Here is a 16695-nt window from a genome sequence, read left to right on the forward strand (position 1 = left end):
CAAGTCGAGCCAAGATTCAGAAGATTAAACAATGGTTTGTATCTTTCTCTAGGTGCTACGTGCAGATTTGTAAACTACTGTACTTCTGTAGTTCTATTCAGAGCATTACACGTTTCTGAAAGGGCAGGGCTTTGCATAAATAGCTATGTCCTTACAAATAAGGGGTAATCTAGAAATTCTCTTTTGCCTTTTTTCTTTATTGTAGTGCCTAGGAGCCCCAGCCATGGCCTGGGCCTCACCTGCTATACACTACAAACAGAATAACCTGACAGTCCCTGCCGCAAAGAACTTCTTTTCAACTCTTAATAAAGCCAGAGGTAGAGTTTACAAAAAAAGGCTTTAAACCTGAAACAGTTACAAGCTACAAATCTTTTAATCTATGCTGAGACTGTGTACTTTCTACATGTTTATTTTTGGAAGGCGTTCCAATAAACTTTAAACACAAAGTGAATGCTGTCATTTTTTAAGTCAGTGCTACAAAAGATATCTCAGTATAGTTCAGTGTATGTAACTTGAAGCCATAATCTCAAACAGTTTACATTGTTTTTGATGTTCAGTTAATTCATAAGTACTTCAAATGCATAAATTAAAAACTATATTATTGCAGAATTGAGATTTATGAGTAATATTTTCACCCTGTTCAACTATTTTACCTTAACACTTTGTACTGTGTTGTAGAAGTCAGACATGAAATGGTTTTGGATTACTTTTACTGCATTTATACAGGATCTTTTCCACCTTACATATTTGCACAGTTCATTGGGTATAATCTTGGCAAGAGAGGTACAAAACGAAAAAGGAGATTTCTGAGTGGTAGAGTTCTAGGAGGGACTTGCTAGTTTGTTTTTAATGGGAAAAAACTCGCCATTTGAGTCAATTAAGGAAATCAATGGGTATTGAGATATTCTTTTACAAAATGCTTTGCTTCTGTCTTAATGGGTTTTTGAATTTTCTTTTTCAGCCAGAAAATTTACAGAAGAATTGGCTTCGGGAATTTTATCAGGTATGGTAAGAATGATTCCACATGAAGTTCTAAAAGTGTATATATGTTTAGTATAATGAGCCATTTTTATACAAAGAATTTTTGCTTTTTTAAACTGATAGTCCTAAGCCATCTTACTTTAAAAAGCAAAAACAAGTCTCATGAGCCAAAATGTTTAAATGGATAATAAAATTTAATAAAGTGTGACTGTGGTTTTAGAAAGTGGTTGGGAGCTTTTAATCTTAGTTGTTTTGTTATGATGAAAGGCAGCTTACAGCATTTTATGTTGGGGCAGATTCCAGGTTCAAATGCTTATCTTTATCATGACATACATAAAATAACTCTGAATCTGCCAGTGTTTCCCCCAAATTTTTACAGAAGATGGGGTATAAACTATCATTTGGTCTCAGTTGCCCATTCCAAAAATAAAAGGTTCAACATTTTACAGAATCATTTATTTTGGAATTAACTCTGTCTAAGAAGAGGGACAATAAGGATTCAGAAAAGGGAATATATCTGGGTGAAAACGTGGGAAAAAAAACCAAAACCCTGTTATAGATTGTACACTTACAGTTGTGTTGGCCAGTACAATGTTATGACTTTGCTCTTGTGGAACAGATCTTTATTCTACTGCAAGTTGTCTGATGTTCCTACTGTGCCCCCATAAAGTTAGCAGATTTTGTGAGGGTCAGGACCTCAAAGCTTTCTTTTCCTCACAATATAAAAAAGTTCCGTTCCACCCCATATTCCAGAATATATCATAAACTTGAATTTTTAAGCATAGCAACCAAGAGCAGAGCTTTTGTTGTTGTGTACAGTTGAATGAGTCTCTTGTATCACCCTGAGAATTTACTGCTAAATAAACCTTAGTGTTTTCTGCCATGCAATATTTAGGATGAGGCCAGGGCATTCAGTCTATTTTTTATTCATGTTTTGATGTTTACCAGAAATGGGGCAATTCTTTTATCCCAAAGCTTTGATTAAACATGGAGATTCTTAGCACAGATTGACTTAAAAGGTTTATTTTCAGAAGTATGGTAGTAACCAGCACTATAGACATTTGCAGTGGACATGTTTCATTTTCAGTACCAAATATTGCAGTCAGCCAGAGAGCTGTCCTTCAGGTCTTCACAAAATTCCCTGTAATGATTGCTGCAAATTGAAGACAAGAAAATGTATACATAATTTTGTACTTGTATCATGAATTAATATGGGACACTTATCCATTCCAACTTGGAAAATTTTAAGACTGTATGTTCTGTTTTTCTTTGAATATTCTGGGCAGACATCCATGAACGTTCAGTGGCTGTGGCAAACTTGAACTTTTCTAGCCTAGTTCTACTAAGAACATGTAGTTGTATACAGTAATAAACATGAGGCATTGCTGTGTTCCCTCACAGGAATAAATGTGTTACTCATTCTAGTCATAAGCATAAGGAAGAAGGAACAGGAGAGAAGCAGTGTACCTTTGTACTTAGTGGGCTATTTAGAGGAAGATTTTTCAATGGCCCTAAAGGGAAGTGGGTCTTCCTTAAAAGTAAATATTTACTGTGGATTTGATTAAATCTTACTGTGGTATATATTTTCTATACAGGAAATACTGTTTTTTGTTCACTGCAAGCAGTGTGCCACAGTAAAATATGCAGATATTAGAAGGGTCCATTCCCCAAAGAACTTAGCTCTGGTCTACACTGGGGAGGAGGGGAGGGAATCAATCTAAATTATGCAACTTCAGCTACGTGAATAACGTAGCTGAAGTCGACGTAGTTAGATCGACTTACCGTGGTGTCTTTACCGCAGTGGGTCGACTTCTGTCACTCCCCCGTTGACTCTGCCTGCACCTCTCGTGGCGCTGGAGTACACGAGTCGATGGGAGAGCGCTCGGGTCGATTTATTGCGTCTAGACTAGATGCGATAAATCGATCCCTGGTGGATCGATCACTGCCCGCCAATCCGGTGGGTAGTGTAGACATACTCTTAGTCTAAAACAAAAACATAAAAGCATGAATTCAGTAAATACTGTGGTAAAGTCAATACCTTGGTATATTACCTGTTTATTTCTTAAGTAAACATACTTCATCCTATGTTTGCTCAAGATTGTTTTATACAATTCCTGGGAAGGGACTCTAGCAGTGTCTCATTTTTATTGCTGGACTATATACAGCAAAAATAAATTAGAAGTACTCAACTTAAGGCATTACATATTAAACTCCAATAATAAAACAACATTCTTCATCCCATATTGGAGGTAACAGCTGTTAAGGTATATCTCCAAGCCTGGATGAGCATGGAAGGTACATATTTTTCTCATATAGCATGGAAGGGTGGGAGGGGATAGATCATGGAGTAGGAGCAGGCCATGGCAATACACCCAAACAATCCCATGAGGAACCAGGCTGTATTACCCTTTTTGCAGTGCTCCCTGTGCTGTGGAAATCCTGCACTTCAGTATAAGGTGGGTGGTGTTCAGAGAGCAGTGAGGCAGTGGAGCCGTACTGTCATGATGAGGCCCCAAAGGTATTTTGAGGCATAGAGCCTCTGTGTGGATAGCCCTAGGTTTCAGTTGATTTCCCTGAGACCTCCAGGCTTTGGGAGCCAAATCCAGTGCTTTATCCACTGTAGTTGGGGAAGGGCCCTGTCCAAATGACCGGATAAATCTCAGCAAAAAGCTTCATAACTGCCTCATTGTTGCTCCCATGGGAGGGAGTGATCTGGTTTGTGATTAGTAGTGATGGACATCTCTCAAGGACCTCAGCCAATCCATGTCTTTTCTTTAAAAGTGGGAGAAATATAATGGGATTGATTGGCTCAAAAACTTGATAGTGGGACAGCCTTTCACCACTAGGTCACTAGCTTGAATCAGAAGCAGGATGGTAGTGATCAAAAGTCCTTAGCATCTGATGGTTTGTTCTGGGGCTTGTGTTTTGGGAGTCGTATACGAACCTAAACAGATTGTAGTCTCAATCCTAATAATCTTAGTGGAAAAATGTCTTCATTAGAATTTGTGCCTTGTTAAATTCTTTTCATATTTAAAAAGTGGGATAAATTCTATTTAAACGAGTTACTGATTACTTTCTCAATTCATAATATGAACATTAAAATAGTTTTTTGCATATTTGCTTGAGAAGAAGGATAAGCAGTTAATATTCTTAAGAATAGAAAGAGCATAAGGTTTGTTCATTTTCATATGTGCACATTAATAAATGTGCAAATGAGCAAGACAAAGTATGTGATCTGTTACAGCACCCAGGTGTCGTCTTTTAAACGTGCTGATAGTGTTTCAAGCACCCTGCTTCTTGTTTCAAACGTGCCTTATGCAGCATTGATAAAACATTGAAACTACTGAAGGATTCCCCAAATGAAAGCCAAAAGGAGTGTCCTTGGAAGGTACTTTTAGAAACTGCTGGGGCAATAGAAATAATTCAGGGGCCTTGTAGAAAAAGTAAATACACCTCTACCCCGGTATAACGCGACCCAATATAACACGAATTTGGATATAATGTGGTGAAGCAGTGCTCCGGGGGGTGGGGCTGCGCACTGCGGTGGATCAAAGCAAGTTCGATATAACGCGGTTTCACCTATAACGCGGTAAGATTTTTTGGCTCCCGAGGACAGCGTTATATCGGGGTAGAGGTGTAGTAGAAAAATCAATGTTGAATTTCCTAATTTTAAATGTTTAAAAGTAACTAACCCTACTGTTCCAGTCTTACTGTATAATGAAATTATGTCTTTATAATCAACATTTTATCTGGTTCTTGTAGCTGAGACTAAATTATTTAGATGATGCAGTTGTTAGTAAGAGATTATTATTGTAATAACTTGTGTTATTAGCTTTGTTTTTGCATAGTTAGTTTTTTAAAAATATATGAAATAAAGAGTAGGTTGACTACGTATCCTGCAGCAACCTGTTAGTCTCATAAACAGTGGGATTTTCTTTGTGTTACCTTGGATTTATAACTACATAAATATTCACATAATAGTCCCTCCCCAATCATGGTCCAAACTAAATTAAATTAAAAATTAAAAAATGCCTCCAGATCCTTTAAAACAGATTTTCCTCCTTTAAGAAAACATACATCTACAGATTGCTGGGTTTTTTTTTACAGTAGTATTTCTCCTACCTCCATGTATTTATCTAAAATTCTCTAAATTTGTTTGCTTATCATGAATGTCACAGTGAAACAGCAACACTGCTGAGAGTGTTCTCAAGAATAGTGCAGTACAGTTGTTTGAGCAGTGATACTTTTATTGTGTTTAGTGGGGCTGCTGTTTGGGGTGTACTTGTAATTATAGTGAGAAGTAGCATGATGAAGCTCTATAAAAGCTTTTTGAGGCAGGAACTGTTTGTACTGTGCCTAGTGGAATTGGCCTAGTTGAGGCGTCTAGGCACTAATGCAATAAAAATGTGTCACGGCACACGCAGAATGATAATAAATTGGTATTAATGCCAACTATTCAACTTTTTTTTTCATTCTAAATATTTAGTTGCTTTTGAAATATTCTACAAGATTATATTAATCAACAGTACTGTAAAATGACTTTAGAGTCAGGCTTTTAACACTTCTTTGTAAACTTGAAGCCCAGATAAACCACAAACCACATTTTTTTCCACTCCTTCTGAGGAATTCAATTTGCATATATAGTTGTGTCAACACAGTTTGCATAACCTCTGACAACTGAAGGTTAAGTGCTTCTTCTGTAAGCAGTGAAAACATTCTCAACAAAAAAGGAAGAGAAATTGCAAGGCTTATTTTCATCTATTTCTAGAAAGCAATGTCCATGATGGAAACAGAACCTGGTTTTGTCTTTTTTTTATTAGTTTTAATAATTTGTTCTAACATTTTTCATCACTCCAGCCTCCTAATTATCTCAGATAACATGCTGATATAGTGACATTTTCATACGTTGTGTTTTGCTGTTTGAAACGAAACATTTTTAAGATCCAGCAAATTCAAGATTTAATAAGAGTTTTTAATAGCATGGAAAACTGTCCCATTTATTATTATTACTACTTACAACATGGTGGCTCCCAAAATGTGCTTAGGCACTGGAGAATTAAAAACTTAATAGGAACATTTCAGTTTAAAATCATCTATTAAAAATGTAATTACCCTTTTTTGTGCTACAAATGAGACCTTAAATTAGTAAAAATGAAACAATTTACAAGAACTAATAAACTTTCACTACACTGTTTGTCCAAGAACTGCAAAAGAGTAAAAATAGTTAACTCACTTTCCTTTGTAGTCAGTTTCATGACCATTTAACTTTTGTCATAACTAGTACAATATACTGTGTTTCCTCCTGCAGAGGAACGTTATTTGTTTAATCCTGGTTTCTATTGGAAATAAATATGAGTAATTCAGGTTTTGTAAGAATATTTAAATAAAACCTGAATTTTGGATCAATTTTGGCCTAATAATGCCCCTATAAATTGATTGAGCTATCACACACTTTCTAATTTGTCTGTTGGCTAATTATCAAGATTTTTGTTTTCCCAAGAGAGTAATATTTCTTAGATTGTTGTATTTTTACAGCCGTATCTCTCCTACCTCCAAATTATCTGCACTACTAATAGCAAAAGAAACAAGCAGTCCACTAAATATTCATTTTCTAATTTTGCTACAATCTGAGGGTCTTCCTTAAAAGTACTCTTTGAAAAATCGATTTAAATTTTACAAATTGATAAAGGTACATTATTTAAATAAAATACAGTATTACCAACCACAAGTATTCAAAACCATGAGTCAGGCCCCCAAAATAATGGATTCATAATATTAATATATTTTTGGGAGGGTGAGTTGCCCTTTTTATTTTGCCTTTATGTTACACATTTTCAAGCTTTTCTCTGCAGCCACGAGAACTAGAAATTTACATGATTTTTAATCAAAGGATTCTCATGTAATCATCCAACTCCAGGAACAGTGGCTTTAAGATCAGCAACAAATATTATATAAAATCATAAGAATGGGTCAGACCAATTGTCCCTCTAGCCCAGATCCTGCCTTCTGATCATGACCAGTGCCAGATGATTCACAGGGAATGAATAGAATAAGGCAATTTTGAATGATCCATTCACTGTCATCCATTCTGACAGTTGGAAGTTTAAGGCCACCCAGACTATGGGGTTGCATCCCTGATCATCTTGGCTAATAGCCATTGATGGACCTATCGGCCGTAAACTTATCTAATTCTTTTTTGAACCCAGTTATACTTTTGGCCTTCACAGTGGGAATGAGTTCCACAGGTTGACTATGCATTCGGCGAAGAAGTATTTTCTTTTCTTTGTTTTAAACCTGCTGCCTATTAATTTCATCAAGTACTATGTGAAGAAGTAAATAACCCTTCCTTATTCACTTTCTTAACATCATTCATGACGCCCCAAGCATGGCAGTCAGGCAGCCTTCAGCGGCTTGCCTGCGGGAGATCCCCAGTCCCGCAACTTCAGCGTACCAGCCGCCAAATTGCCACCGAATCTGCGGGACCGGCGGACCTCCTGCAGGCAAGTCGCCTAAGGCAGCCTGACTGCCGCCCTCGCAGGAACTGGCAGGGTGCCCCCCCCCCCGCGGCTTGCTGCCCCAGGCACGCGCTTGGAGCGCTGGTGCCTGGAGCCGCCGCTGGAAAAGTGACTTAGCGTCCCATTGCCATCCTTACTTCTGTGCTGGTGCTGCCACCATGGAGCTTACAGCCAGAGCCCTGCCACCTCCAGGGGAGGGAACAGGGGTGGGGAGGAAAGTCCGAGCCTGGGCTGTCTCCCGGGATTGGTGGGGCAGAAGGAGAGCTCAAGCCAGGCTGCCTCCTGGTGAGGGATTGAGGAACAGGGGTAATGAGAGCTTGAGCCCAGGTGGCAGGCTCCAGCTATCAGTTCCAGGGCAGCTGTCTCCTTTATCCCCGCCTCTCTGTTATGCACGGCCCTGCTGCATGAGCCCCCAACACCCAGGACTGACCACCAGGTCTCTTTAATAATAATAATAATAATAATTAATAATAAAAATAAAAGGCAACATGTCATGCCTCTCTTGATACATTCCTGCACCTCCCTTGGGAGGCCTGCCCCATAGTTTGAGAACCACTGATATAGTGAAATTATGGTATTTTCTGTTCTTTTATCTCTTTCCCTTTCCTAAAGGTTCCTAACATTCTGTTAACCTTTTTGACTGCTGCTACACATTGAGCAGATGGTTTCAGAGAACTATTTACAATTATTCCAAGATCTTTCTTGAGTAGCAACAGCTAATTTGGACCGCATCATTTTTTATATATGATTGGCATTATATTTTCCAATGTGCAGTAATATGCACTTATCAACATTGAATCTTATCTGCCATTTTGTTGCCAAGTCACCCAGTTTAGTGAGATCCCTTTGCCTTTGTCCACTGTGAAAAGTGACCATTTAGTCCTACTCTTTGTTTCCTATCTTTTTAATCAGTTACTGATCCATGAGAGGACGTTCTTCTTATCCCATGACTGCTTAGCTCACTTAAGAACCAGTGATGAGCGACCTTGGCAAAGCCTTTCTGAAAGTCCAAGTACACTATATCAACTGGATCACTTTTGTTGACATGCTTGTTGACTCCCTTAAATTAGTGAGACATGATTTCCGGTTACAAAAGCCGTGTTCACTCTTGTGTGTTTATCTGTGTGTCTGAAAATTCTGTTCTTTACTATAGTTTCAACCAGTTTGCCTGGTACTGAAGTAAGGCTCATCAGCATGTAATTGCCAGGATTGCCTCTGGAGACTTTTAAAAAAATTGGCATTTACATCAGCTACCTTATAGTCATCTGGTGCCAAAACTGATTTAAGCAGTAATATGCATATCACAGCTAGTAGTTCTTCACTTTCATATATGAATTCTTTCAGAACTTTTGGGTGAATACCATCTGGTTCTGCTTACTGATTGCTATTTAATTTATTAGTTTTTTCCCAAACCTCTTCTATTGACACATCAATTTGGGTCAGTTCTTCAGATTTGTCCCCCAAAAAGAATGGCTCACGTGTGGAAATCTCCCTCATATCAGTTGCAGTGAAGACTGATGCAAAGATTTCATTTAGCTTCTGTGCAATGGCCTTGTCTTCTCTGAGTGCTCCTTTAGCATCTTGATTGTCATAAGAACATAAGAATGGTCATATTGGGTCAGACCAAAGATCCATCTAGTCCAGTATCCTGTCTTCCGACAGTGGCCAGTGCCAGGTGCCTCAGAGGGAATGAAGAGAACAGGTAATCATCAAGTGATCCATCTCCTGTCGCCCATTCCCAACTTCTGGCAAACAGAGGCTAGGGACACAATCCCTGCCCATCCTGGCTAATAGCCATTGATGGGCCTATCCTCCATGAATTTATCTAGTTCTTTTTTGAACCCTGTTGTAGTCTTGGCTTTCACAACATCCTCTGGCAAAGAGTTCCAGAAGTTGACTGTGCGCTGTATGAAGAAATACTTCTGTTTGTTTTAAACCTGCTGCCTGTTAATTTCTTTTGGTGACCACTAGCTCTTGTGTTATAAGAAAAGGAGTAAATAACACTTTACTTTCTTCACACCAGTCATGATTTTATAGACCTCAATCATATCCCCCCTTAGTAATCTCTTTTCCAAGCTGAAAAGTCCCAGTCTTATTCATCTCTCCTCATATGGAAGCTGTTCCATACCCCTGATAATTTTTGTTGCCCTTTTCTGAACCTTTACCAATTCCAGTATATCTTTTTTTGCGTTGGAGCGATCACATCTGCACACAGTATTCAAGATGTGGGCATACCATGGATTTATATAGAGGCAGTATGATATTTTCTGTCTTATCTAGCCCTTTCTTAATGATTCCCAACATTCTGTTCGCTTTTTTACTGACGCTGCACATTAAGTGGATGTTTTCAGAGAACTATCCGCAATGACTCCAAGATCTTTCTTGAGTGGTAACAGGTAATTTAGACCCCATCATTTTATATGTATAGTTCGGATTATGTTTTCCAATGTGCATTACTTTTCATTGATCAACATTGAATTTCATCAGCCATTTTGTTGCCCAGTCACCCAATTTTGAGAGATTCTTTTGTAGCTCTTCACAGTCTGCCCAGGACTTAACTATCTTGAGTAGTTTTGTATCATCTGCAAATTTTTCCACCTCACTGTTTACCCCCTTTTCCAGATCATTTATAAATATGTTGAATATGGCTGGTCTCAGTACAGACCCCTGGGGGACCCTACCCTTTGTTTCATATCTTTTAACCAGTTACCAATCCATGAGAGGACCTTCCTTCTTATCCCATGACAGCTTACTTTGCTCAAGAGCTTTTGGTGAGGGACCTCGTCAAAAGCTTTCTAAAAATCTAAGTACACTATATCCACAGGATCCCACTTGTCTACATGCTTGTTGACCCTCCCAAAGAATTCTAGTAGATTGGTGCGGCATGATTTCCCTTTACAAAAACCAAGTTGACTCTTCCTCAAAAAATTATGTTCATGAATGTGTCTGACAAGTACTGGCTTTTTTTAAAAATTGGCATCACATTAGCTATCCTCCAGTCATTTGTTCAAGAAGCTGATTTACATTATAGGTTACAGACTACAGTTAGTAGTTCTGCAATTTCACATTTGAGTTCCTTCAGAACGCTTGGATGAATACCATCTGGTCCTGGTGAGTTATTGCTGTTTAGTTTATCGATTTATTCCAAAACCTCCTCTAATGACACCTCAATCTGGGACAGTTTCTCAGATTTGTCACCTAAAAAGAAGGGCTCGGGTTTGGGAATCTCCCTTACATCCTCAACTATGAAGACTGATGCAAATAATTAATTTAGTTTCTCCGCAAAGGCCTTATTGTCTTTGAGTGCTCCTTTAGGCTCTCGATTGACCAGTGACCCTATTGGTTGTTTGGTAGGCTTTCTGCTTCTGATGTACCTAAAAAGTTTTTTGCTATTACTTTTTGAGTCTTTGGCTAGCTGTTCTTCAAATTCTGTTTTGGCCTTCCGAATTATATTTTTACACTTCATTTGCCAGAGTTTATGCTTCTTTCTATTTTCCTCACTAGGATTTAACTTCTACTTTTTAAAGGATGCCTTTTTGCCTCTCACTGCTTCTTTTACTTTGTTGTTTAGCCACGGTGGCTCTTTTTTGGTTCTCTTATTTTTATTTTTTTAATTTTTTTTTTTAATTTGGGGTATACATTTAAGTTGAGCCCCTATTATGGTGTCTTTAAATAGTTTCCATACAGCTTTCAGGGATTTTACTTTTGGTGCTGTACCTTTTAATTTCTGTTTAACTAAACTCCTCATTTCTGTGTAATTCCCCTTTCTGAAATTAAATGCTACAGTGTTGGGCTGTTGTGGTATTTTCCCTGTCACAGGGATGTTAAATTTAATTATATTATGGTCACTATTATCTAGTGGTCCAGCTATATTCACCTCTTGGACCAAGTCCTGTGCTCCACTTAGGACTAAATCAAGAATTGCCTCTCCTCTGGTGGGTTCCAGGGCGAGATGCTCCAAGAAGCAGTCATTTAAGGTGTCAAGAAACTTTATCTCTGCATCCCGTCCTGAGGTTACATGTACCCAGTCAATATGGGGATAGTTGAAATCCACCATTATTATGGAGTTTTTTTATTTTAATAGCCTCTCTAATCTTCATGATCATTTCATAGTCATTATCACCATTGTGGTCAGGTGGTTGGTATATAGCCCTACTGCTATATTCTTATTGTTCGAGCATGGAAACACTATCCATAGAGATTCTGTGGTACAGTTTGGTTCATTTAAGATTTTTACTTTATTTGATTCTACGCTTTCTTTCACATATAATGCCCCCCACCAGCATGACCTGTTCTGTCCTTCTGATATATTTTGTACCCTGATATTACTGTGTCCCATTGATTATCCTTATTTCACCAAGTTTCTGTGATGCCTATTATAGCAATATCCTCATTTCATACAAGGCATTCTAGTTCACCCATCTTATTATTTAGACTTCTAGCATTTGTATATAAATACTTTAAAAACTTGTTACTTTTTAGCTATCTGCCATTACGTGATGTAATTGAATGAGACTTTTTTTCATTTGACTGTTTCTCATCAGATCCTAGCTGTATTTTATCTTCCAGCCTCTCCTCCTTAGTAGGACATAGGGAATCTCCATGAATAGATCCTCCCCTAAGTGATGTCTCTGTCTGAACCACATGCTCCGCTGCACCTATCGGCTTTCCCCCAGCCCTTCGTTTAAAAACTGCGACCTTTTTAATTTTAAGTGCCTGCAATCTGGTTCCATTGTGGTTAGGTGGAGCTCCCCTTTTCCCCAAAGTTTCCCCAGTTCCTAATAAATCTACACTCCTCCTCCCTATACCATCGTCTCATCCACGTATTGAGACCCTGCAGTTCTGCTTGCCTAACTGGCCCCGCACGTGGAACTGGAAGCATTTCAGAGAATGCTACCATACAGATCCTGGACTTCAATATATTAATTAGCAGCCTAAATTTGGCCTCGTGGACCTCTCTCTTGTCCTTCCCTATGTCATTGGTATCTACATGTACCACGACCACCAGCTCCTCTCCAGCACTACGTATAAGTCTATCTAGATGTCTTGAGATGTCCGCAACCTTCGCACCAGGCAGGCAAGTCACAATGCGGTTCTCACAGTCATCACAAACCCAGCTATTTACGTTTCTAATGACTGAATCACCCAATACTAATACCTGTCTCTTCCTAATAACTGGAGTTCCCTCCCCCGGAGAGGTATCCGGAGAGGCAAGAGGATACCACAACATCCTCTGGAAGGAGGGTCCTAACTATGGGATCATTTCCCTCTGCTCCAGTTGGATGTTTTCCTTCCCTGGGACTTTGTTCCTCCTCAAAGCACAGATGCTGTCAGACTGGGGGGGTGGGACCATTCTACTGTGCCCTGGAAAGTCTCATCTGTGCACCTCTCTGTTTCCCTTAGCTCCTCCAGTCTGGTCTCCAAAGCCTATATACGGTGTCTAAGGGCCAGGAGCTCCTTGCACCGAAAATGTACACAAATGTCACCTGCCCATAGGTAATCACACATGCTGCATTGGGAGCAATAAACTGGGTAGCCCCCACTCTGCTGCTGGACTTCTGCCTGCATTCTCCTTTTACTTCTGCAGCTTGTTCCTTTGTTGTTGTTTTGTTTTTATCGGGGGGTGGTTTTTAGCTTTAAGTTTAAGGAATGGTAAGTGTATCTAGCTTCCCCCCCTCAAACGCTTCCCCTCTAAACTCCCTTGCACTGTCCAGTGGCCCCATTTCCTGTTTGGCAGGTTTCCTGCTTTTGATGTACTTAAAACATATTTGCTCTTAGTTTTTGTGTATTTAGCTAGTTGCGCTTCAAATTCTTTCTTCCTCTGCCTTATTATACTCTTAAATGTGACTTGTCAGAATTTATGCACTTTCCCTTTTTCCTCAGTAGGAATTTGCCTTCCAGTCTTTATAGGATGCCTTTTTGCTTCTAACAACCTGCTCTTTAGCCATGGCGGCATTTTAATTGGGATATACATTTAGTTTGAGCCTCTATTATGAGGACTCTATTAAAGAGTGTCCATGCAGCTTGCAAGCATTTCACCTTTGTGACTGTTCCTTTCAGTTTCTATTTAACTAGCTTCCTCTTTTTTGTGTAGTTCCTCTTTTTGAAGATAAGTGCTACTGTGGTGGGTTTCTTTGGCATTTTTCCTCCTGTAAGGATGTTAAACTTAATTACATTATGGTCACTATTCCAGAGTTCAGCTATATTCACCTCTTGGGCCAGATCCTGTTTCATTTAGGAATAAATTAAGAATTGCCTCTCTCCTTGTGGGTTTCCATGAGAAGCTGCTCTAAAAAACAGTCATTTAGTATGTCCAGAAATTTCATCTCTGGATCCCTTCCTGAGGTGACATTTACCCAGTCAATACAAGGATAGTTATAATCCTCCATTATTACTGTATTTTCTGCCTTTGTAGTCTCTGTAATCTCCCTGAACGTTTTATGATCTCTTTCACCATCCTAATTAGGTGGTCAAAATTATATTCCATCTGCTATACTCTTATTGTTCAAGTATGGAATTTCTATCCAAAGAGATTCTGTGGTACAGTTGAATTTAATTAAAAGTTTTACTTTGACTGTATGCTTTCTTTCAATCACAGTGCCACAACCCCTCCTGTGCAAATGGTTAGCACTTGGTTATAGAGTGCCCATGGTTATAGGGAAGTCAGAATGGACCCCAGAATCCTGAGTTGCAGTGCTAAATTCACATAGATGAAGGATTTCCCAATTGGTGGCTGCAACTCAAGGTCCAAAGCAGGTGGAACTATGGAAAAAGGCCTCTGGTCTGGTTGACTTTTTTTCCTCAAAGAAAAACATCAGGAAAATCTAATCCACACTGTTTGAGATCTGTGCTGGCATTATTTCTGGGCATCCTTTAAAGCAGGTGAGACAGTGGTGAGGTCTGCTGCTTTAGAGGTGGATGGCCATAGGTGGTCTTGCTTGTAAGCAGCTGGGTTCCACTGGAAGGTATAGACTTGAAAGCCCCAGGACCTACCTTTGACCAGAGAGAATTTGTTTGGGGTGGAGGTGGAGGCTTGTTGGCTGAGGGAAAAAGAGAGAGAGGCCACACTCTGTTCTCTTGGGACTGTATCTCATCTGTTTGGGACCTTTTTAAAGGGAGGGGATTAACAGGCTGTGCTTTGTAAGCCAGCTTTCATGTTTTTGCACTGGAATGGTACAATCGAGAGAAAAGTACATGGGGTTGATGTGTCATAGCTCTCTCCTTTGTACATAGAGATGTTTTTGCACTAAGTGTGCAGACAGAGGGAGAAGAGGGAAGACAGGACACTAAATTAATTGACTGCTCTCTGAGAAAATAGCTTTGTAGAGTTTCCCTGTTAAGTTTAAAATTGGAAGATGCACAGCTTTGTGGCTGTTCTTTGCTTTGCTATTTTAAGCATACTCTGATTTATTTTTTTTGTGGTTCTTGGGACTGCCAAAAATAAATTAAATTGTCTCTTCATTGCTGTGTTTTTCCCCTTCTTTTTCTTAGAAAGGAAGCCACCAAAATTATAGCAATAGAGCAAAATAAAAATAACAATTAGTAGCAATAGGAAACTAGAAATATGTATGTGTGGTGCTTTTATAGACGGACATATTTCTGGCTCTACAATCTTTAATCCTATGGTTTGCAACGTGGTTGTAGAGAGTATAATCATATACAGAATTCACCCCATTTACTTTTACTTTGTTTTTGGTAGGAGTTCTACAACTTAGTTTGCACAGTTACTACTTCTCTTATGATTATATTAAAACGTTAATGAAACAAGTGTGATATTTGCCAAGCCTGCTTGGAAAATATTTTGATGACTCAGTGAAATAATTTAAGACTGTGGTCCTTTCGTGGCATTATAAAGTATTTGATTTGCTGTTTTCACTGATATCTTATGTAAAGTCTGAAGCATTTAGTTAACTGAAAGATTTGCTCCTGCGATCTAGTGAAAGAACATATGCTTTCTTGTATTTTGAAAATGCTGTTAATACTTTAATAATATGACTATATAAGAAATTTTCCTACGTGTTTCTTATGCTGTATTTTTCTGTTTCTAGTTGTGGTTAGGTTTTTTGAGGTCACAGTTGGTATCTTGATACAGTGAAGATTGGTATCTTAGTATTTTCCAATAGCTGATAGTAGTTTGCCTTTAATACTAAAATAGCATTTCCAGACAGAGCTATGTGAATCCTTCTGATTCCAGTTCCCAGAGTGTTCCATGCATTTTCCTTTCAGTCCACCTCATTTGTGAATTACAACTCATCTGCTTGTAAATATTAACTGCTTGGCACAAAGACAAATTTGTGTGTATGAAAATGCACAGATTCCTAGTTCATAGAGAAATCTTAGGTGTAGTTTGTGACTGTGACTGTAGCTTGTGAAGTAGAGCAAGCAATTACCCTGTGAATGTTACTATGAGAGAAATAGGTGTATATGAGATCCTGGTTATGCCATAAGAGGGAGGTGCGGAAGAATATTCCCTAAAACTAACCCTAAGGGCTTGTCTACCTGAACACTTATTTTGTGTATAAATCACCCCATACTAAGTGTCCGTGTGGACCCTGCAGCTGCACACAAGATGTTACACGCTATACTTTCATCTAATCCCATTTTAAAGCTAAACTGCAAGCTGCCTTCTTTAACTTCCTCTTGTAGAATTAAAAAAATGATTACTTAGTATGTTAATTTGACTGAACTGATGATTTTACACCAATTTTGCAGCTAACTCATTTAACTGATATTATTTAGCTTTAGTGATCAGTTTTTGTACTGTATTCTTGCATGTTTATAACTTTTATTAAAATTAATTAAAAATATTGAATCATTTTCCTCCATAAACAATTTGTGGCAGAACCATTGAGAATCTAGGTGAATCCGTGGATCCACCTCTGAGTCTAGACAACTCTTCGTAAGTTAAACCTCTGGTTCTCACAATTGCAGTACTTGTGCATTAGAGGTTCTGATAGGTACTGTCACAATTGCTTGCTTATTAGGTATGGGGATTTTCAGTATTTAATGTTACTTTTACTGGAGTATTGCATTCAATATCTCCTTCAAAAGTTTTATAGAAAAAAATTATGGATGAGATGAAAAAGTGAGTAACACAATCAGTTCAATTAAATAGCAATGCTGCATGGCTTTTAAAAAGCAGGGCTTACATCGTGAAATACTAACTTTCCTAAAGCAGTGCATCATAGCAGGGGTAGTG

General features: G+C 38.6%; 1 protein-coding gene across 8 annotated transcripts in view; it reads left to right on the top strand.

Annotated features, from left to right (window-relative positions):
* Positions 1–16695, top strand: part of INPP5A (inositol polyphosphate-5-phosphatase A) — a 404737-nt gene that overhangs the window by 104808 nt on the left and 283234 nt on the right. For 6 of the 8 annotated variants that reach the window (XM_039480835.1, XM_039480836.1, XM_039480830.1 and 3 more), the window contains exon 2: positions 962–1003. The exons of 1 other annotated variant lie outside the window; for it this stretch is intronic. In XM_039480835.1, the coding sequence (XP_039336769.1) occupies positions 962–1003 (42 nt within the window). Of the gene's footprint in view, positions 1–220; positions 318–961; positions 1004–16695 lie in introns of those variants that run through there. One more of the 8 variants, XM_039480833.1, reaches the window with a different exon arrangement.

This window comes from Mauremys reevesii, linkage group 7 (genome assembly GCF_016161935.1).
Source record: "Mauremys reevesii isolate NIE-2019 linkage group 7, ASM1616193v1, whole genome shotgun sequence".
Lineage (NCBI taxonomy): Eukaryota > Metazoa > Chordata > Testudines > Geoemydidae > Mauremys > Mauremys reevesii.